Consider the following 23,423-nt stretch of genomic DNA (forward strand, 5'->3'; position numbering starts at 1 on the left):
CTTCACATGGGCTTTTAAACATGATGCCTTTGTTGAACAGATTTGTAAGGCGGCGACTTGGTCTTCGCTTCATACCTCTTCTAAATTCTATAAATTTGATACTTTTGCTTCTTCGGAGGCTATTTTTCGGAGAAAGGTCTTACAGGCAATGGTGCCTTCCGTTTAAGTTCCTGCCTTTTCCCTCCTATGTTCATCCGTGTCCTAAAGCTTTGGTATTGGTATCCCACAAGTAATGATGAACCAGGGGACTGGATACACCTTTACAAGAGAAAACAAAATTTATGCTTACCTGATAAATTTATTTCTCTTGTGGTGTATCCAGTCCACGGCCCGCCCTGTCATTTTAAGGCAGGTGGGTTTTTTTTTTTGGTTTTTTTTTTAAACTACAGTCACCACTGCACCCTATAGTTTCTGCTTTTTTTCTTGCTTGTCTTCGGTCGAATGACTGGGGGTGGCAGTTAGGGGAGGAGCTATATAGACAGCTCTGCTGTGGGTGTCTTCTTGCAGCTTCCTGTTGGGAATGAGAATATCCCACAAGTAATGAATGAACCCGTGGACTGGAAACACCACAAGAGAAATAAATTTATCAGGTAAGCATAAATTTCGTTTTTAAGTAGGCCGCGATCGCAACTGTGTGTAGTCGTTTTGAGCCGGCAGTTAAAATGTTGAGTTCTCTCTCCTGCTAGCTCTGCGAGTCCCTAGGAGGTTGTAGGCAGTTCAGGGTCCGGTTTTAGGTCAATTAGTGCCTTAAAACCCCTTTAGTTAGTAGGTTTTTTACGGAGCTCTTGTTCACGTCCGCGCTGCTCAGTGGTTAGCTCCGCCCCCTGGCCCTATTATTTTTTTTTTTTATCCAAGCAATTCCAGAATTCCCGTAGGAAAAGAAAAATATAAAGTAAATAAATCCGACTCAGATAAAATAAACAAAGGCATCCGCCCAGAAGGAACTATGTCTCCACAGGACCTGCCAAACATAGACCGGAACCCTCAGAAAAAGAGGCTGGGAAAGTTCACAATAGATCGACTGGAGATAAAATTAACTCCATCTATTCCGAAGAACCGTGCGAGACCTGAGAAGTCCCTGGACGAAAAAGGAGAGGATCCCCCAACAAATCAAAAAGACTTCGTAGTAGGACACGCAGCCGCACAATCCTATAACGAAACGCACAGCATGGGGGAACAATGACCCCGGGGGGGAATATTATAGTGCCGGGATAGGCAGGCACAAAACTGCAAGGAAACCTCGGGATCTTGCAGACGAATCGGCGCCAATAAAATATTAAAACAAAAATGTCCCACCATCTCCGGGGGAAACAATCCACCCTGCGCGGAGGAGACATCAAAGTCAGGGTGACCTGCGAAAAAACAAAAGGAGTGTGCGATTGGGATGGCGCCTCCTGAAGAACAGAGCCCCCGGAGGCCGATGGCTCAGCAGATCCAAGGTCCCCCGAGCCAGAGGGACTCGGCAAACTATGCAGGCACAAGAGACAAGAGTTGGTAGACTTGCGACAACGGGGCCAAACAGTCCTCGTCCGAGGACAACTTATGCTCTGATAAGACAATAGTCCCGGCATTAGAATCCTCCATAGCTAGGACTAATATAAACGCCAATATTGGGAAAAAAAAAATAAAACAAACAAAAAACAAACGACTGGCACCTTACACACAATGGCTGGGGCACTCACCACCTCCTATGACCAGACCTCAGCGGAGCAAATTCTTTTCCTCCGTCGCCACTCGGTCAGGAATGCGGAAGGGGAAGAACCCCGCCCAAGCGTTAACACGCACGGTCAGCAGATGCCCCGCAAATCCAAAATGCGCGCCACCGAAAGGCGGTAAAACTAGGCCCACATAAAAGGATATGCAAGACTACACAAACAGGCATAAACCCATAACCCGAAGGTTTTTAGTCCTAGGGCTGCATGCACAAGCCCAGAAAAAAAGCCACTATGTACCGCATAGAGTAACGCTACTTGTCTCAGCCTCAGAGCCCGTACACACATACCCAATGCAGGTTGAATCACATAAGAAACATAAGAGACCCCTTTCCCGTTCACCAAACCACCCTAAGGAGGATATATCCCTTGATACCAAGATCTGTACTGAAGGTGCCTCAGCGAGGCCCATACTATACTGTCATAATAAATCACATTACAGACAATGTAATAAAATTAAACAATCTTACCGGAATCTACGCCGTGGAACAGGAACACAGCCCTTCAAGTGTGACGAATAGTGGCAGCGCCTCCGTCATGGACTCGAGAGAAGACGGCAGGTAGCGAAGCAAAGTTAGACAACGCCAAGTGCTGTTATAACAAGTTGGGATGGTATCGTAGGGGAAGCTCCCACTGCATCAGAATTTACACCAAGAGAAAAAGCTCTATTGTGGGCAACATCATACAAATAAGACACAATTTAAATCCCAATATGAAAATCGCCTTTTCCTGTTAATATAAAATAAAAACCAGAAGCAATATTCAAAAACACCAAGAAGTACAAACAATACAGCTTATTACACTCCTTTGTCAGAAAGAGTGTATATTTCAGTTATCGTCCTTATTGTAGGCATCTCTAGCATAGTAGGAGCGCACTCCTTTCCAGTTAATAAATAACTGTTTGTTATAAAGTGACCTGTTAAGACGATAGGGTTCCCACATGATTAAACAAGTTATGTGGAAAGAAGGTATACAAGACATCCATTCTCTTTGCATGACATACAGACGTTGCTGAACGTATTAGTACCCTTCCACTTCTTTTTAGGAAATTTATTAAAAATGAATTAAGTAAAAATGATCAAAACCTATTTGATATCCACTGTTCTTTATTTCAAATGAAATAAAACAGAAACTTTACTTTTGATTTATGACTTTACATATTACTTTAAACAGTAAAACAAACGAGAATGGAACAGAGAGAGCCTTTGGAGACAATAACTGCAATCAAGCACTTTCTGTAGCTCTGAATAAGGTTTCTACACTTTTCAACTGGGATTTTGGTCAACTCTTCTTGAGCAAACTGCTCCAGTTCTCTCAGGTTTGATGGGTGCCTTTTCCCAACTGTGAGTTTCACTCTTTCCATTTATGAAGAAAAACTTACATTATGCTTATCTGATAATTTTCTTTTCTTCAGGTGGAAAGAGCCCACAGCTCCCCACCTGTATTTCTTCTGTGGGGCGTCTGTTATTTTTGATCTTCTGGCACCTTTTCACCCTGATGTTTCTTCTACTGTTTCTTGTTCCTCGGCAGAATGACTGGGGGATGAGGGAAGTGGGAGGAGTATTTAAGCCTTTTGCTGGAGTGTGTCTGCCTCATCCTGGTGGCCAGTTTCTAGTTTCCCAAAAGTAATTAATGCAGCTGTGGACTCTTTTCATCTGAAGAAAAGAAAATTATCAGGTAAGCATAATTTAAGTTTTTGCTTTATCTGTCCAAAGGACATTTTCCCAGAAGGACTGTGGCTTGTCAACATGCATTTTGGCAGACTCCAGTTGGACTTTTATTGTGTTTCTCTCTTAAAATGCAATAGTACCAATACTTTCAACCGCGTCTGTATTTCCCTATTACAAACAATTAGGAAAATAATTCTCCGTCAAGTGTCTAATCACAATTACAGCCAAAGAAATGAATAGCTGGTTAAAGTGTTTAGAGTCAGTAAAAGCTTTTCATTTTATTGGAAATAAATTTTAAAAGCATGATAAAAAAAATGTAAATATTGAAAACACAGAAAGGCTCTGAAGACTTACAAGTAAAAAAATATAATTTTAATACATCTGCTACAATCATTTATGTAAACGCTTAAGGTGTAGGGGGAGTGGATATTTTCTATATTCACAACAGGTATACCTATGTGCTCAAAGGCAACTTCCTACCTGCAAGCATAGATAGCAATAGCCTTCTCTGCCGATTTTCTATCTTATAACCCTATTCTATCTTATAACCCTACAACTTAAATTCAATCAATCCACCTGATGTAATAGAGTAAACAATATTTGTGCATTCGTTGTATTTAAAAATGGTTGATATTGACTATTACATTATATATTCAATTATATATTACAATCCTAAACCAATATCAGATTTTGCCCAAAGGTAAATACATTTAGAGTAAATTGTAAACACTGATGTTCTGAGATGCTGTCTAGTCTTGAGGTATGCAGTTCAGTCTGTTACATTGCATGTGATTTTATTAGATCTTTATTTTTCTTTTTAAGGGCTCCTTACAGTGGATCCTAATAAAAGAATAAAGATGTCCACACTGAGGTACAACGAATGGCTTCAAGATGGCAGCCAGCTTTCCTCTAATCCACTCATGACCCCAGACGTCTTAGGCTCTGCTGGTGCCTCAGTACATACCCATGTGAAAGCTACATTTCATGTAAGACTAACTCCCTTTCATACATGTTGTTCTCAAATCATTTAATTGTCAAAGTCAAAGGGACAATACCCAAATGTTGATGCACCTGAAAGTGATGCAAGCAGGCCACAGTTCACATCCACCTTCGGGTACTGGTTATAAACTTTAAGGCCTGACTTGTCGTTCGAACGGAATTGATTATTTCTGTAAAAAAATCTAATTCTTTCTTGGCACCATGTCCATTATAACATACCATATGCAGCAACATGGTGAAATGTACTTTAGGAGGATCACAGCATTTTAAAAATGCCCTCTGTCCACAGACTTTATATTATATTTGTTTCCTAAGTATTACTTTTATTTCATCAACTGGTGAAAAATCTTTGGCTAAGTTTGCAGTACTTTTTTCTGTAAATTGCTCAGCAACCAGAAGAATGGAGTATACTGCAAGTGCAGATTAGTTATTTTTGCTTTCGAACAAGCCTCAACTAATTGTCTAGATAATGGCTTAGACTTCGATAATTTCTTTCCTAAGATATGGAGAGTCCACAACATCATTCAGTTACTAGTGGGAATATCACTCCTGGCCAGCAGGAGGAGGCAAAGAGCACCACAGCAAGGCTGTTAAGTGTCACTCCCCTACCCATAATCCCTAGTCATTCTCTTTGCCTCTGTCAGTGGAGGAGGTGAAGTTTGGTGTCTGAAGAAATTAATTCCTTTTTTGGGTACTTTCCCCTGCAAGCAAGGATCTGGGTCTAGCTGAGTCCATGTCAATCTCTTCAGTAGAGTTGTGGTGGCTTTTAAGCAGTTAGGAAACAAAGTAAGCACTACCTCACAACTTCCTAACATATTGCTGCTCTTGTTATAGAAAGCCAGGGTTTGGTTACTCTGTCCTTTCTTTTTTCTACAGGCCTCTGTAAGGCGTTTGTGTCCTTTCCTGTCTTGTGAGCTGTCTTCCTGCCGGACAGCTAGACTGCTGGTAAGTGCTTTTTTGCCTTCTAGGTAAAGGAGACTTGCAATTAAGGAGTTAACTTTGGACTAATTTATTATGCTTTGTTTAGGATTATCGTGGCAGTGGGCAGGCACTTTTGTATGTGAGGGGACTAATGGGTTAAATCTTCTGTTATTGGTGATTTTTTTTTCCTATATGTCTCTTATTTGTTATGTGTATAAGTTTTATTTGGGGCATGTTGGACAATTTTTAAATTTCTCTTGTTAAGTGTATCCAGTCCACGGATCATCCATTACTTGTGGGATATTCTCCTTCCCAACAGGAAGTTGCAAGAGGATCACCCACAGCAGAGCTGCTATATAGCTCCTCCCCTCACTGCCATATCCAGTCATTCTCTTGCAACTCTCAACAAAGATGGAGGTCGTAAGAGGAGAGTGGTGTTTTATACTTAGTTTATTTCTTCAATCAAAAGTTTGTTATTTTTAAATGGTACCGGAGTGTACTGTTTATCTCAGACAGTATTTAGAAGAAGAATCTGCCTGCGTTTTCTATGATCTTAGCAGAAGTAACTAAGATCCATTGCTGTTCTCACATATTCTGAGGAGTGAGGTAACTTCAGAGGAGGAATGGCGTGCAGGTTTTCCTGCAATAAGGTATGTGCAGTTAATATTTTTCTAGGGATGGAATTTGCTAGAAAATGCTGCTGATACCGGAGTAATGTAAGTAAAGCCTTAAATGCAGTGATAGCGACTGGTATCAGGCTTATTAATAGAGATACATACTCTTATAAAAGTGTAATATAAAACGTTTGCTGGCATGTTTAATCGTTTTTTTATATATGTTTGGTAATAAAACTTATTGGGGCCTAGTTTTTTCCACATGGCTGGCTTGAATTTTGCCTAGAAACAGTTCCCTGAGGCTTTCCACTGTTGTAATATGAGTGGGAGGGGCCTATTTTAGCGCTTTTTTGCGCAGCAAAAATTATAGACACAGACATCCAGCTTCTTCCTGCATGATCCAGGACATCTCTGAAGGGCTCAAAAGGCTTCAAAGTCGTATTTGAGGGAGGTAAAAAGCCACAGTAGACTGTTTGAAAAACGTTTTTGTCATTTATTATTCCGTTTTTGGTATTAAGGGGTTAATCATCCATTTGCAAGTGGGTTCAATGCTCTGCTAACTTGTTACATACACTGTAAAAATTTCGTTAGTGTAACTGCCTTTTTTCACTGTTATTTCAAATTTTGACCAAAAAAAATTTCTTAAAGGCACAGTAACGTTTTTATATTGCTTGTAAACTTGTTTTAAAGTGTTTTCCAAGCTTGCTAGTCTCATTGCTAGTCTGTTTAAACATGTCTGACACAGAGGAAACTACTTGTTCATTATGTTTGAAAGCCATGGTGGAGCCCCATAGGAGAATGTGTATTAAATGTATTGATTTCACCTTAAACAGAAAAGATCAGTCTTTATCCATAAAAGAATTATCACCAGAGGGTTCTGTCGAGAGGGGAAGTTATGCCGACTAACTCTCCCCACGTCTCAGACCCTTCGCCTCCCGCTCAGGGGACGCACGCTAGTATGGCGCCAATTACATCAGGGACGCCCATAGCGATTACCTTGCAGGACATGGCTGCAATTATGAATAATACCCTGTCAGAGGTATTATCCAGATTGCCTGAATTAAGAGGCAAGCGCGATAGCTCTGGGGTTAGAAGAGATACAGAGCGCGCAAATGCTGTAAGAGCCATGTCTGATACTGCGTCACAATATGCAGAACATGAGGACGGAGAGCTTCAGTCTGTGGGTGACATCTCTGACTCGGGGAAACCTGATTCAGAGATTTCTAATTTTAAATTTAAGCTTGAGAACCTCCGTGTATTGCTTGGGGAGTTATTAGCTGCTCTGAATGAGTGTAACACAGTTGCAGTACCAGAGAAATTGTGTAGGCTGGATAAATACTATGCGGTGCCGGTGTGTACTGATGTTTTTCCTATACCTAAAAGGCTTACAGAAATTATTAGCAAGGAGTGGGATAGACCGGGTGTGCCCTTTTCCCCACCTCCTATATTTAGAAAAATGTTTCCAATAGACGCCACTACATGGGACTTATGGCAGACGGTCCCTAAGGTGGAGGGAGCAGTTTCTACTTTAGCAAAGCGTACCACTATCCCGGTTGAGGACAGTTGTGCTTTTTCAGATCCAATGGATAAAAAATTGGAGGGTTACCTTAAGAAAATGTTTATTCAACAAGGTTTTATTTTACAGCCCCTTGCATGCATTGCGCCTGTCACTGCTGCAGCGGCATTCTGGTTTGAGGCCCTGGAAGAGGCCATCCATACAGCTCCATTGACTGAAATTATTGACAAGCTTTGAACGCTTAAGCTAGCTAACTGTTTTTTTTTTTCTGATGCCATTGTTCATTTGACTAAACTGCTAAGAATTCCGGATTCGCCATCCAGGCGCGTAGGGCGCTATGGCTTAAATCCTGGTCAGCTGACGTGACTTCAAAGTCTAAATTACTCAACATTCCTTTCAAGGGGCAGACCTTATTCGGGCCTGGCTTGAAGGAAATTATTGCTGACATTATTGGAGGTAAGGGTCATACCCTTCCTCAGGACAGGGCCAAATCAAAGGCCAAACAGTCTAATTTTCGTGCCTTTCGAAATTTCAAGGCAGGAGCAGCATCAACTTCCTCCGCTTCAAAACAAGAGGGAACTGTTGCTCATTCCAGACAGGCCTGGAAACCTAACCAGTCCTGGAACAAGGGCAAGCAGGCCAGAAAGCCTGCTGCTGCCCCCAAGACAGCATGAAGGAACGGCCCCCTGTCCGGAAATGGATCTAGTGGGGGGCAGACTTTCTCTCTTCGCCCAGGCGTGGGCAAGAGATGTTCAGGATCCCTGGGCGTTGGAGATCATATCTCAGGGATATCTTCTGGACTTCAAAGCTTCTCCTCCACAAGGGAGATTTCATCTTTCAAGGTTATCAGCAAACCAGATACAGAAAGAGGCATTCCTAAGCTGTGTGCAAGACCTCCTAGTAATGGGAGTGATCCATCCAGTTCCGCGGACGGAACAAGGACAGGGGTTTTATTCAAATCTGTTTGTGGTTCCCAAGAAAGAGGGAACCTTCAAACCAATTTTGGATCTAAAGATCTTAAACAAATTCCTCAGAGTTCCATCATTCAAAATGGAAACTATTCGGACCATCCTACCCATGATCCAAGAGGGTCAGTACATGACCACAGTGGACTTAAAGGATGCCTACCTTCACATACCGATTCACAAAGATCATCATCAGTTCCTAAGGTTTGCCTTTCTAGACAGGCATTACCAATTTGTAGCTCTTGCCTTCGGGTTGGCCACAGCCCCGAGAATTTTTACAAAGGTTCTGGGCTCACTTCTGGCGGTTCTAAGACCGCGAGGCATAGCGGTGGCTCCGTATCTAGACGACATCCTGATACAGGCGTCAAGCTTTCAAATTGCCAAGTCTCATACAGAGATAGATCTGGCATTTCTGAGGTCGCAGGGGTGGAAAGTGAATGTGGAAAAGAGTTCTCTATCCCCACTCACAAGAGTCTCCTTCCTAGGGACTCTTATAGATTCTGTAGAGATGAAAATTTACCTGACGTAGTCCAGGTTATCAAAACTTCTCAATGCTTGCCGTGTCCTTCATTCCATTCCACGCCCGTCAGTGGCTCAGTGCATGGAAGTAATCGGCTTAATGGTAGCGGCAATGGACATAGTGTCATTTGCGCGCCTGCATCTCAGACCGCTGCAATTATGCATGCTAAGTCAGTGGAATGGGGATTACTCAGATTTGTCCCCTCTACTAAATCTGGATCAAGAGACCAGAGATTCTCTTCTCTGGTGGCTATCTCGGGTCCATCTGTCCAAGGGTATGTCCTTTCGCAGGCCAGATTGGACGATTGTAACAACAGATGCCAGCCTGGGAGTCTGGAACTCCCTGAAGGCTCAGGGATTGTGGACTCAGGAGGAGAAACTCCTCCCAATAAATATTCTGGAGTTAAGAGCAATATTCAATGCTCTTGTAGCTTGGCCTCAGTTAGCAACCCTGAGGTTCATCAGATTTCAGTCGGACAACATCACGACTGTGGCTTACATCAACCGTCAAGGGGGAACCAGGAGTTCCCTAGCGATGTTAGAAGTCTCAAAGATAATTCGCTGGGCAGAGTCTCACTCTTGCCACCTGTCAGCGATCCACATCCCAGACGTAGAGAACTGGGAGGCGGATTTTCTAAGTCGTCAGACTTTTCATCCGGGGGAGTGGGAACTCCATCCGGAGGTGTTTGCTCAACTGGTCCATCGTTGGGGCAAACCAGAACTGGATCTCATGGCGTCTCGACAGAACGGCAAGCTTCCTTGTTACGGATCCAGGTCCAGGGACCCGGAAGCGACGCTGATAGATGCTCTAGCAGCTCCTTGGTTCTTCAACCTGGCTTATGTGTTTCCACCGTTTCCTCTGCTCCCTCGACTGATTGCCAAAATCAAACAGGAGAGAGCATCAGTGATTCTGATAGCGCCTGCGTGGCCACGCAGGACCTGGTATGCAGACCTAGTGGACATGTCATCTCTTCCACCATGGACTCTGCCTCTGAGGCAGGACCTTCTAATACAAGGTCCTTTCAATCATCCAAATCTAATTTCTCTGAGACTGACTGCATGGAGATTGAACGCTTGATTCTATCAAGGCGTGGTTTCTCCGAGTCAGTCATTGATACCTTAATACAGGCACGAAAGCCTGTCACCAGGAAAATCTACCATAAGATATGGCGTAAATATCTTTATTGGTGTGAATCCAAGAGTTACTCATGGAGTAATTTTAGTATTCCTAGGATATTGTCCTTTCTCCAAGAGGGTTTGGACAAAGGCTTATCAGCTAGTTCTTTAAAGGGGCAGATCTCTGCTCTGTCTATTCTTTTGCACAAGCGTCTGGCAGAGGTTCCAGACGTCCAGGCTTTTTGTCAGGCTTTGGTTAGGATTAAGCCTGTGTTTAAAACTGTTGCTCCCCCGTGGAGCTTAAACTTGGTTCTTAAGGTTCTTCAAGGAGTTCCGTTTGAACCCCTTCATTCCATTGATATTAAACTTTTATCTTGGAAAGTTCTGTTTTTGATGGCTATTTCCTCGGCTCGAAGAGTCTCTGAGTTATCTGCCTTACAATGTGATTCTCCTTATCTGATTTTTCATTCAGACAAGGTAGTTCTGCGTACCAAACCTCAATTTTTACCTAAGGTGGTTTCTAACAGGAATATCAATCAAGAGATTGTTGTTCCATTATTGTGTCCAAATCCTTCTTCAAAGAAGGAACGTCTTTTGCATAATCTGGACGTAGTCAGTGCCTTGAAGTTTTACTTACAGGCTACTAAAGATTTTCGTCAAACATCTGCCCTGTTTGTCGTTTACTCTGGACAGAGGAGAGGTCTAAAAGCTTCGGCAACCTCTCTCTCCTTTTGGCTTCGGAGCATAATACGCTTAGCCTATGAGACTGCTGGACAGCAGCCCCCTGAAAGGATTACAGCTCATTCTACTAGAGCTGTGGCTTCCACCTGGGCCTTTAAAAATGAGGCCTCTGTTGAACAGATTTGCAAGGCTGCGACTTGGTCTTCGCTTCACACCTTTTCCAAATTTTACAAATTTGATACTTTTGCTTATTCGGAGGCTGTTTTTGGGAGAAAGGTTCTACAGGCAGTGGTTCCTTCCGTTTAAGTTCCTGCCTTGTCCCTCCCATCATCCGTGTACTTTAGATTTGGTATTGGTATCCCACAAGTAATGGATGATCCGTGGACTGGATACACTTAACAAGAGAAAACATAATTTATTCTTACCTGATAAATTTATTTATCTTGTAGTGTATCCAGTCCACGGCCCGCCCTGTCCTTTTAAGGCAGGTCAAAATTTTAATTAAACTACAGTCACCACTGCACCCTATGGTTTCTCCTTTTTCGGCTTGTTTCGGTCGAATGACTGGATATGGCAGTGAGGGGAGGAGCTATATATATATGATCCGTGGACTGGATACACTACAAGAGAAATAAATTTATCAGGTAAGCATAAATTATGTTTTTCAAATTGTGTGGCGGTTCCTTTAAGATTTATCCAGCTTTCTTTTTTTAGCAGGGAGCACGCGCTTTTAATTTTGCGCAGTTCCCTGTTTCTGTCGGTCACGTGATCTTTTACACTTCCGTTCAGAGCGGTATGGAGTCACGTAGAAGCTGCCTTTTGTGCTGTGAGGATAAATTGTTGCCCTCTGAGCCTATTGTCTCCCAGTATAATGCTGTTCAGGTTTTCCACAGCCGTCTTCTCAAACATCCCAAGCCTCATTGGTGTCACATGCAGTGCCCTGCGGTTCCTCTCAGCCTCCTGGAGGAGTTTATTTGCCTGCAGATTTTGCTGCACAGGTATCTTCTGCGGTATCTGGAGCATTATCTGCTTTTCCTACGCTAGGAAAACGCAAGGGGAGAATTAAACATTCAGATAGTAAGGTTTCTGTTCCTTTTACTGCTACGCAGGTTGCCCTCCCTCATAAGTCTGATGATGAGGTTTTGTCTGTAGCTTCTGAGGGTGAAGGAGGTATTGGCTGCTCTAGACTACTCCGACTCTCCTGTTGTGGTTAACCCTAAAAAAATCTTGTAAGCTTAATAAATACTATGATGTTCCTTCCTCTGTGGAAGTGTTTCCTGTTCCAGACTGTGACGGAGATTATTTCACAGCAATGGGAGAAGCCTTTCTCCCTGTCTTCAGTCTTTAAAAACATGTTTCCTGTTGTTGACTCCATTAAGGATTCATGGCGCACGGTGCCTAAAGTAGAAGGAGTAAGAGAACTACAATCCCTATAGAGGATAGCTGCTCTTTCAAGGATCCCATGGACAAGAAGCTAAAGGATTATTTGAAAAAAATGTATATTCCTCAGGGTCTTCAATGGCAACCTGCAGTTTGTATTACCACAGTAGCAAGTGCAGCATCTTATTAGTGAGATGCCTTGTCTGAATCTATTTTAGAAGAGTCTCCATTGGAGGAAATCCAAGATAGGATTAAGGCTCTTAAGCTAGCCAATACCTTTATTTCTGATGCTAACATGCAAGTTATTAGACTGGGGCCAAGATGTCTGGCTTCGCTATCTTAGCCCGCAGGGCTTTGTGGTTAAAATCTTGGTCTGCTGATGTTACCTCCAAGTCCAAGCTTCTGGCGCTTCCTTACAAGGGTAAAACTTTGTTTGGACCTGGTTTGGCAGAAATAATTTCTGATTTTACAGGTGGAAAAGGGTATTTTCTACCGCAAGACAAGAAGAACAAACTTAAAGGACATCAAAGTAATTTTTGTTCCTTTCATAACTTCAAGGGTCAAAAGTCTTCCTCTTCCACCTCTAAGCAGGAACAGTCCAAAACTTCTTGGAAACCCAATCAGTCTTGGACGAAGGGAAAGCAATCTAAGAAACCCTCAGCTGAGTCTGTCAGCATGAAGGGTCGGCCCCCAGTCCGGGATCGGATCAAGTGGGGGGGGCAGACTTTCCCTTTTTTATCAAGTGTGGATTCGAGATGTCCCAGACCCTTGGGCTGTGGACATAGTATCTCAGGGTTATAAAATAAAGTTCAAAGCTTTTCCTCCAGGGGCAGATTCCACCTCTCAAGGTTGTCTGCAGACCAGGTAAAAAGAAAGTCATTATTGAACTGCGTTCATGACTTTTCCTCCCTGGGAGTGATTGTTCCAGTTCCTGTAAGGGAACAGGGTCTAGGATTTAATTCAAATCTGTTTGTGGTTCCCAAAAAAAACGGAACTTTTTTATCCATTTTAGACTTAAAGTGCCTCAACTAGTTTCTCAGGGTACCATCCTTCAAAAAAGGAAACCATTCATTCCATTCTTTCTTTGGTCCAAGAGGGTCCGTTCATGATGACCATAGACCTGAAGGATGCGTATTTTCATGTTCCCATTCACAGGGATCATCACATGTTCCTGAGATTTGCCTTTTTAGACAAACACTTTCAGTTTGTGGCTTTTCCGTTGCTACAGCTCCCATAATTTATTCAAAGGTTCTGGGGGCTCTTTTGGCAGTAATCAGGTCTCGGGGAATTGCAGTGGCACCCTACCTGGACGGCATATTGGTTCAGGCACCATCTTTTCAACAAGCTAAAGCTCATACAGAGATATAGTTGTCTTTTCTACGTTCCCTCGGATGGAAAGTGAATCTGGAGAAGAGTTCCCTTGTTCCAGCTAGAAGGGTGGTTTTCTTAGGGACCATAATAGATTCCCTATTTATGAAGATTTTTCTGACGGGGTCAGAAAATCCAAAATTCTTTCCTCTTGCTTCTCTCTTCAGTCTACTGTTCGACCATCAGTAACTTAATGTATGGAGGTAATTGGTCTGATGGTTGCTTCCATGGACATCATTCCCTTTCCTCGATTCCATTTGAGAGCTCTGCAGTTATGCATGCTCAGGCAATGGAACGGAGACCATTCAGATCTGTCTGAGGATAGATCTAGATGAGTTGACAAGAGTCTCTCTCCCGTGGTGGCTTTCTCAGGAGCATCTGTCTCTGGGCACATGCTTCTGGAGACCTTCCTGTGTGATTATGACTACGGACGCCAGCCTGCTTGGCTAGGGAGCCGTTTGGGGCTCGTTAAAGAGGAGTCTGTTCTTCTCATAAACATTTTGGAGTTGAGAGCGAATGCTCTGATGGCTTTGCCTTAGTTGTCCTTAGTCGGATTTATCAGGTTCCAATCAGACAACTTTACCGCAGTGGCTTATATCAACCACCAGGAAGGACCTCGGAGTTCCTTAGCCATGAAGGAGGTGGCTCGGATTATTCAGTGGGCGGAAGCTCACAATTGTCTATCTCCCATCCACATTCCAGGGGTAGACAACTGGGATATTCCCAGATCAATCCTCAAACGGAGGTGCCGGAGTTGGATCTGATGGTGTCTCGGCAGAACGCCAAGCTTCCAAGGTACGGTTCAAGGACAAGAGTTTCGCAGGCAGCTCTGATAGATTCTCTTTGCGCTCCTTCTACAAGTCATTGCTCTATCAAACAGGAGAGAGCATCGGTAATTGTAATAAATTCCTGCGTGGCCTTGTCGGAACTTTTATGCAGACTTAGTGAAGATGTAATTTCTTTCACCTTGGAGGTTACCTCTGAGGAAGGACCTTCTCATTCAGGGTCCATTCTTCCATCCAAATCTCGTTTCTCTGAAGCTGACTGTTTGGAGATTGAACGCCTAGTCCTGGCTAAGTGTGGGTTTTCTGAGTCGGCCATTGAGACCATGCTGCAGGCTCGCAAGCCTTTAACTCGTAAAATGTACCATAAGGTATGGCATTAATACCTTTTTATTGGTGTGAATTGAAGGGCTACACTTGGAGTAGGGTCAGGATTCCAAGAATTTTGTCTTTTCTCCATGAAGGTCTGGAGAAAGGGTTGTCAGTCAGTTCTCTGAAAGGTCAGATTTCTGCATTATCTATTTTGTTACACAAGCGTCTGGCGTTTTGTGCCAGATGTTCAATCTTTTTGTCAGGCCCTGGTCAGAATCAGGCCTGTGTTTAAACCTGTTACTCCTCCTTGGAGTCTTAACCTTGTTCTTAAAGTTTTGCAGCAAGCTCAGTTTGAGCCTATGCATTGCATAGTTATTCGGTTGTTATCTTGGAAGGTTTCGTTTCTTATTGCTATCTCTTTGCTAGGAGAGTTTCTGAACTCTTGCTTTGCACTATGATTCCCCTTACCTTATTTTTCATGCGGATAAGGTGGTTCTTTGTACTAAATTGGGGTTCCTAAGGTAGTTTTGGTTAGAAATATTAATCAGGAAATTGTTGTTCCTTCTTTCTGTCCTAATCCTTCTCATAAGGAAGGTCTGTTGCACAACTTGGATGTTGTGTGTGCTCTTAAATTATACCTACAGGCGACTGGATTTTCGCCAGTCTTCTTCCCTGTTTGTTTGTTTCTCAGGAAAGCGTAAGGGTCAGAAAGCTACTGCTACTTCTCTTTCCTTTTGGTTGAGAAGTATGATTCGTTTTGCTTACGAGACTGCTGGACAGCAGCCTCCTGAGAGAATTACGGCTCATTCCACTATATGGTTGCGTCATAATCGTGGGCTTTCAAAAATGAAGCTTCTGTGGAACAGATTTGCAAGGCTGCAACTTGGTTCTCTCTACATACTTTTTCCAAATTTTCCAAATTTGATACTTTTGCCTCGGTTGAGGCCTCTTTCGGGAGAAAGGTTCTTCAAGCGGTGGTGCCTTCTGTTTAGGTCTGCCTGTCTTGTTCTCCCTCCCTAGTCATTCTGTTTTCTCTAGCTTGGGTATTGGTTCCCACTAGTAATCGAATGACGTCGTGGACTCTCCATATCTTCTGAAAGAAAACTAAATTTATGCTTACCTGATAAATGTCTTTCTTTGCGGATATGGAGAGTCCACAACCCCACCCTTAATTAATACAGTTATTAAGACGGTTATTTTTGACTAAACCTCACACCTTTGTGTTATTACTTTTTCCATTTCCCTTTGGTTGAATGACTGGGGATTATGGGTAGGGGAGTGACACTTAACAGCTTTGCTGTGGTGCTCTTTGTCTCCTCCTGCTGGCCAGGAGTGATATTCCCACTAGTAATTGAATGACATTGTGGACTCTCCATATCTAGAAAGAAAGACATTTATCAGGTAAGCATAAATTTAATTTTCTTGATGCATTAATTCCCTTCCTGTTTGTTTTTTGTGTTAGCATTCTTATTTGTTTTTTTGGTGCTACTAATATTGCTTGTTCTATATGTATGGAAGTTGGAGTCAATTTAGTTTTATTTGTGCTACTGTTTTAGAGATTGGCTACAGGAGGGAAAACTGGTACATGCATTGGTTAAGGTGTTCATGATTGGTAGCTTCCTCTTTCTTTTGCTTAATTTGGCAACCATTTTCTGGTGTGACAGAATTCATTACAGCCAGCTGAAATTATCGATGCACCAAAGTCTTTCACAAAGGTACTTGTACCACTCATTGCAGACATTTAGGAGAAAATTGTTATCTTGGATCTCCTTGGTATAGCAGTGAGAACCCCTGTCCCAAAGTGTATGTGCACGACTTGTCATTCCCATTGTTACCTGCTTAAAGGTAACCCATAAAGGGACACTGAACCAAAAAAATTCTTTCATGATTCAGATAGAGCATGAAATATTAAGCAGCTTTCTAATTTACTCCTATTACCAATTTTTCTTCATTCTCTTGCTATCTTTATTTTAAAAGCAGGAATGTAAATCTTAGCAGCCAGACCATTTTAGGTTCAGCACCATGGATAGCGCTTGCTTATTGGAGACTTACATTTACCCACCAACAAGCAAACATAACCCAGATTCTCAACCAAAAATGGGCCGGCTCCTATGCATCACATTCCTGCTTTTTAAATAAAGATAGCAAGAGAACGAAAATTAAATTTATAATAGGAGTAAATTAGAAAGTTGCTTAAAATTGCATGCTCTATCTGAATCATGAAAGCAAACATTTGGGTTTAGTGTCTCTTTAAGCACTGCCTCCTCCTAGTTTAATCCAGGCATATTGTGGACAGGAGGGGGAGAATCCTTTGATTTTTATTTTCAGTTCTGTCTGAGGACCTCATCAGCAGTTGTCCTCTTTATCTCTCAACCGTCACTGCAAACTGCCCAGGCTACATTGCAGCACTGGCGTGAGATATAGATTGCCAGAGAATGTACTTCGATGCAGAATGTAAGTCACGGCTCATAACTTTCAATACAGGACTTATCACAAGCGTCCGAACTTAGTGCTGCAAAAGTCCGCCTTCTGCATGTCTAACTATATATAGCACTATTGGGATTGCTTTTATCCTTTAGACATGAATTGCCTTTACATCTTCTGTTTCACTACAGTTTATTTGCTGTCATTATAGAGACATCAGACATTGTTTTAAGTTGTGTGCGCTTTACTTTGATGTCTTTTTTGGTGTGCAAAATTCTCTTAGTATATTTTAAGTGTGCAGAAATGCACTACTGGGAGCTAGATGAACACATCTTGTGAGCATTGACAAGAAGCATAGCAGCCACCAGTAGTGCATTGCTGCTCCTAGCCTTACCTATGTATGTTTTTTCAACAAAGGATACCAAAAGAACATATTCAAATTTGATAATAGAAATAATAAAAGTTTTTACCATTTCAGAAATAAAACGGCTCAGGTGCCTTTAATAATACAATTTTCCAAGCCTTCACTCGTGTCCGTGCTATCAATAGAACAATTGTACCATCTTGGGATCTTCCTTTAGTCCTGGATGCCTTATTAGAGACACGAAAGTGAAGTTTATTACCTTAAATAATCAGCTAGCTGTATTTCTGAGTTGGAAAACAAACGATCTGTGTGGAGACACAAGAAACAGAGGGCACCTCCTAGTATAACACTGTGGTGTACTAAACAGATGAATAGAAGGAAATCGTTGTACTCATAATTGTGGCAGCACAAATGTGCTGAGTGATACACACTGGGATCTCTGTGTCCCAGCTTACGGCTTCAACAGTTATGTGGTCAAGCAGACTCACTCCTCTCAAACAGAGACATGCTTGTAGTATAACAATGGTGATTTATATAAAACAAGATAAAAAACAAATCTTAAAAACAGGGAGATACAATTGCCCCTAGAGACACATGCTACGCGTTTCTCAGCTGTAACTCACTGTTTCCTCAGGCATATGTCTTTGACTAGCAAGCATGGTCTATTTATACATACTGTCTATACATAAGACAGGCTGTTCATCATTCCAGTCCACAACAAGGGAAGCTCCGGCAAAATCTGCCATTTTTGACTGAATTGTTCAAGCCATCTTCAGAGCTCATGAGCCGAAATGCAAACAAGTTCCGGATGGGCTCAGGGCACATTCTAAGAAGGCAGTTGCAGCTTCTTGGGTATTGGAGGTGGATGATACACCTAAGATGTGTCAGGCTGCAGTCTGAAAAATCACATTGTACCTTTTTGTTTTAAGTTTATCTTCTGTATGATCTTAAATAAACTGTATTATGATTTGCATTTTTCCACCAATTGTAATTTAATATTACGGTTGTACAATTTTCTCAGTATTACCAGGGGAAACCAAGAAACTTATCACCAAAATATAAGCAATATCTATATATTGGCTCATATTCTTGGGTAATACTCACCGGGCTCCCTTACCTTTTCCTAATCCACCTATTTGGCCGGACATCCTTAGGAAGAGGAAGGGTCAGTGCTTTAGGATTATTTTTATGCAGGTATCCAGGGGAGCAGGCAGTTCTATAAATAGAGACAAGTGCTCAACCTGGGAACGAACAATAGCAGGCAAGCTTGTTCTATGGCTAGTTACCACCCCAGGAGCAGCCTCTTTTTGCTCAATATATGCCTTTCACAGAGAAGAACTTTCCTGTAGTATATCAGTCTGATCCTGATTAAACAGTGCATTCCAGTCCCAAAAATACCAGGCAATTAAGTATTACCCAGGTATTTGAGCAAATATATAGAAATTTAATATATTTTTGTGATAAGATCTAGGTTTCTTTCATGTAATTGGCAAGAGTCCATGAGCTAGTGACGTATGGGATATACAATCTTACCAGGATGGGCAAAGTTTCCCAAACCTCGAAATGCCTATAAATACACCCCTCTCCATACCCACAATTCAGTTTTACAAACTTTGCCTCCTATGGAGGTGGTGAAGTAAGTTTGTCTTAAGATTTCTACGTTGATATGTGCTTCTCAGCATTTTGAAGCCTGTTTCCTCTCAGAGTACAATGAATGTCTGAGGGATGTGAAGGGAGTATCACCTATTGAATGCAATGGTTTTGCTCACAGGGATCTATTTCATAGGTTCTCTGTTATCGGTCGTAGAGATTCATCTCCTACCTCCCTTTTCAGATCGACGATATACTCTCATATTCTATTACCTCTACTGATAACTGTTTTAGTACAGGTTTGGCTATCTGCTATATGTGGATGGGTGTCTTCTGTTAAGTATATTTTCATTACTTAAGACCCTCTCAGCTATAGTTTGGCACTTTGTGTATTTATATAAAGTTCTAAATATATGTATTGTACTTATATTTGCCATGATTCAGGTTTCAGTATATTTCCTTTTGTCAGTTTCATATCTGGGAAATGCATTTTGTAGGATAATGTATTTCTTACCTGGGTTATAGTCTTTTTTCAATTGACTGTCATTTTCAAATTCACGGGCAGAATTAGGCTCGCGAGGGCGCAAAATGCTAAAGTTTATTGCGTCATTCTTGGCGCGAGATTTTTTTGGCGTGAAGTTAAGTTTGTTGACGCAAATTCGTCATTTCCATCGTCTTAGTTGACGCAGGGTCCTTTCTCAAGGTTGCGTCATCTATGATGTAAATGTGTCATTTCCGTACATTTTAATATTTTCATTATTTAAAACCCTATTCCTATATGCCTCTTGCCTTTTTTCTCTATCAGAGGGCTATGCTGTTTGCATTTTTTCCCATTCCTGAAACTGCCATATAAGGAAATTGATCATTTTGCTTTATATGTTGTTTTTTTCTCTTACATTTGCAAGATGTCTCAATCTGATCCTGTCTCAGAAATCACTGTTGGAACCCTGCGGCCTGATAACAGTTCTACCAAAGCTAAGTGCATTTGTTGTAAACTTGTGGAGGTTATACCTCCAGCTGTGGTTTGTAATAGTTGTCATGATAAACTTTTATATGCAGAGAATGTATCCATCAGTAGTAGTTCATTACCTGTTACTGTTCCCTCAACATCTAATGCACAAAATATATCTGTAAATTTAAATTAATTTATTTCTGATTCTATTCAGAAGGCTTTGTCGGCCATTCCGCCTTCTAATAAACGTAAAAGGTCTTTTAAAACTTCTCATAAGGTTGATGAAATTTCATATGACCAGCAACATACTGAATTATCCTTCTCTGATGAGTATCTATCTGATTCAGAAGATCCTGCCTCAGATATTGACACTGACAAATCCTCTTTATTTAAAATGGAGTATATTCGTTCTTTGTTAAAAGAAGTGTTGATTACATTAGATATGGAGGAAAATAGTCCTCTTGATATTAAAACTAGTAAATGTTTAAATTCTGTTTATAAACCTCCTGTGGTTATTCCAGAGGTTTTTCCAGCTCCTGACGCTATTTCTGATATGATTTCTAAGGAATGGAATAGGCCTGGTACTTCTTTTATTCCTTTTTCAAGGTTTAAAAGATTGTATCCTTTGCCAGCAGTTAGATTTGAGTTTTGGGAAAAGATCCCCAAAGTTGATGGGGCTATCTCTACTCTTGCTAAACGTACTACTATTCCTACGGAAGATAGTACTTCTTTTAAAGATCCTTTAGATAGGAAACTTGAATCTTATCTAAAGAAAGCTTATTTATATTCAGGTCATCTTCTTAGGCCTGCAATTTCATTGGCTGATGTTGCAGCTGCTTCAACTTTTTGGTTGGAAACTTTAGCGCAACAAGTATCGGATCATGATTTGTCTAGCATTGTTAAGTTGATTCAACATACTAATAATTTCATTTGTGATGCCATTTTAGATATTATCAAAATTGACGTTAAATCTATGTCTTTAGCTATTTTAGCTAGAAGAGCTTTGTGGCTCAAATCTTGGAATGTTGATATGACTTCTAAGTCCAGATTGCTATCTCTTTCTTTCCAAGGTAATAAATTATTTGGTTCTCAGTTGGATTCAATCATTTCAACTGTCACTGGGGGGGAAGGGAGTTTTTTTGCCTCAGGATAAAAGACCTAAGGGTAAGCTGTTTGTTTGTGTGAGCGGAGCTGTTAGGCACGCTGTTCAGCTCGCAGTGCTCTGGACTACAGGAGCCTGGATATTCTCCCCCAGCATTTGCTGCCTGCTTTACCCAGATAGTCTGGGAGTGTTTGCAGGATTACAGGCGGTGTCTACGCCTATGCCGTGGAAGTCCTTTTGATTGACGGTTCAGCCCAGCTGTGGATACCGCACAAGCCACCAAAGACACGCACAGGGAGGAGAGGAGCAGGCAAGTTAACCCTGGTGAATCTCCCAGGTTCTCTGAGTGGAGGGACCGCTGGTAGGAGGGAGTGGGGCGCCCGCGGAGTGATCAGTGGACAACGCTCCCTCCTCGCGGTTGAATATAACATCTGATCAGTCGGAGGCCTGATGAGACGCTCTTCTTTACTGCGGTGTCCAAGGCAGGCTTTTCAAGTTTGGGATCTCTCTGGGTAAGACTTATCTGTTTTATTCGTATACCCTATTTGATATATTGGAATACAAGTGTTTGGAATAAGTTATAAGCAGAGGGCGCAGCTCACTGACTTTACATGGAAAACTGATCTGAGATGAGCGAGAGCGGAAAGTACTCTATGTTAACTTCTGCATTGTTATGTTCCATCTACCACAGTTTGGGGGAAATAATGATTCTGAGTGTTTGGCAAGATTAATTATTCACTCATTTCTACAGTGATGTCTAAGTCTGTTGGGCCCTGATTTTCCTTTATTAAAGCTGATACAGCCCAGAATCTGATAAGAAGATTCATCTCCCTCTCTAGAATCTTGTCTGGGACATTCCTTTGCTTTTTGGGGAAAAATTGATGAACTGTATAATTGGCTGTTCTACTTATCTACATAACTTCATCAGTTGATGGAACTTTTTGTTTTTATTTATCTACATAACCGCTTCAGCAGTTGATGGAATTTTTTTTTTTTTTTTGGCTCTGAGCTCCCTGATTCCCTGCGTAGTCAGTATTTGAATTTTCATGAAGTGTATAGAAACATAGATATTGATGGCAGATAAGAGCCATAGGCCCAGCAAGTCTGCCCCACCTTACCTAACAGTATAAACTTATCTAGTTCGTAGGATAGCCCTATGCTTGTCCCATGCATTTTTAAAGTCCCCCACAGTGTTTGTTGCTACTACCTCTTGAGGAAGTTTATTCCATAAATCAATCACTCTTTCTGTAAAGAAGTGCTTCCTCAAATTACTCCTGAATCTACTACCCTTTAGCTTGAGCTCATGACCCCTTGTTCTTGAATTTTCCATTTTATGTAAAATACCCACAGCCTCAGTTTTACTAAACCCTTTAATTTAGTGGGGAAAAGGAGTAAGGAATAGAAGGCACAAGTAGCATATATGTGACTGCTTACATTTTTGGGAGGAGCAATTCTGTGTCTGCTGACAGTGTATTTTTTTTTGTTTTTGTTGTCCTGTTTTTTTTCTTTCTTGAGAAATATTATTTAAGATTGTGGTGCTAAGATGATATATCGGTTAGGTATCAGAATTGGGTGATATACCTCCCTTGTTTTTTTTTTGTTTTTTTGCTGCACATTCTATAACTAATATCACTGTAAAGGCCCTAAAATTCACTAGTTTCTACACTCTCTGTGTATCCCCCTCCAAGGGGGAGGGGGGGGGGGGAGAAAGAAAGGAAAAAAAGAAAGAAAAAAGAAAGAAAAAAAAAAAAAAGAAATATCACTCTCACTATTGAAGCTTCTCTGCTTCCTATTTTTCTCCTATTTATTTAGGGGTTGTAATGTTTTTTTGGTATTGATATCACATTTGATGTATATTTGTATTTTGCTGTTTGTTTTTGCACGAATTTCTTAAATCACTGGGTACATGGAAAGATGTATTACTCACACGAAACAAAGTTCCCCCATAATGCCACCCAAAAGTAAGGACAGGAAGGTTAGGAGTGTAGACACCTCACTAGACCCCGTACTGGATGGGGGTACATACCACCTAGATGTAGGTAACTTAGTATCACAATTAACAGACATTTTTACTCCCCAATTTGATACCATCAAGAATGAGCTCAGCAGGATTTCCACAGATATTTCATCATTGTCAAGCAAGGTTAAGCAGTTCGTCTCAAGAATGAGGGAGGCGGAAGACAGGATCTCAGACTTGGAGGATCGGGCTAACGTCCAAGATATAGTAGTACATGACCAGGGAGTTAGAATATCTAGCTTATAATCCCGCCTGGAGGACCTAGAGGATCGCTCCAGGCGGAATAATATCAGAATTATTGGACTCCCCGAATCCCCCGAGTATGAGGACCTGTTGAAGCTTACTTCTTTACTACTCCCCAAAGCGTTAGGTTTCCCTCCCCAACAATTGCCCCTTGCAGTAGAAAGAGCGCATAGGGT

The 23,423-nt window shown here is 41.6% G+C and overlaps 1 protein-coding gene across 1 annotated transcript in view; it reads left to right on the forward strand.

Annotated features, from left to right (window-relative positions):
- Positions 1 to 23,423, forward strand: part of RPS6KA5 (ribosomal protein S6 kinase A5) — a 589,637-nt gene that overhangs the window by 548,847 nt on the left and 17,367 nt on the right. The window contains exon 16 of the mRNA XM_053697559.1: positions 4,205 to 4,368. Within this exon, the coding sequence (XP_053553534.1) occupies positions 4,205 to 4,368 (164 nt within the window). The remainder of the gene's footprint in view (positions 1 to 4,204; positions 4,369 to 23,423) is intronic.

This window comes from Bombina bombina, chromosome 1, assembly GCF_027579735.1.
Source record: "Bombina bombina isolate aBomBom1 chromosome 1, aBomBom1.pri, whole genome shotgun sequence".
NCBI classification, from domain to species: Eukaryota; Metazoa; Chordata; class Amphibia; order Anura; family Bombinatoridae; genus Bombina; species Bombina bombina.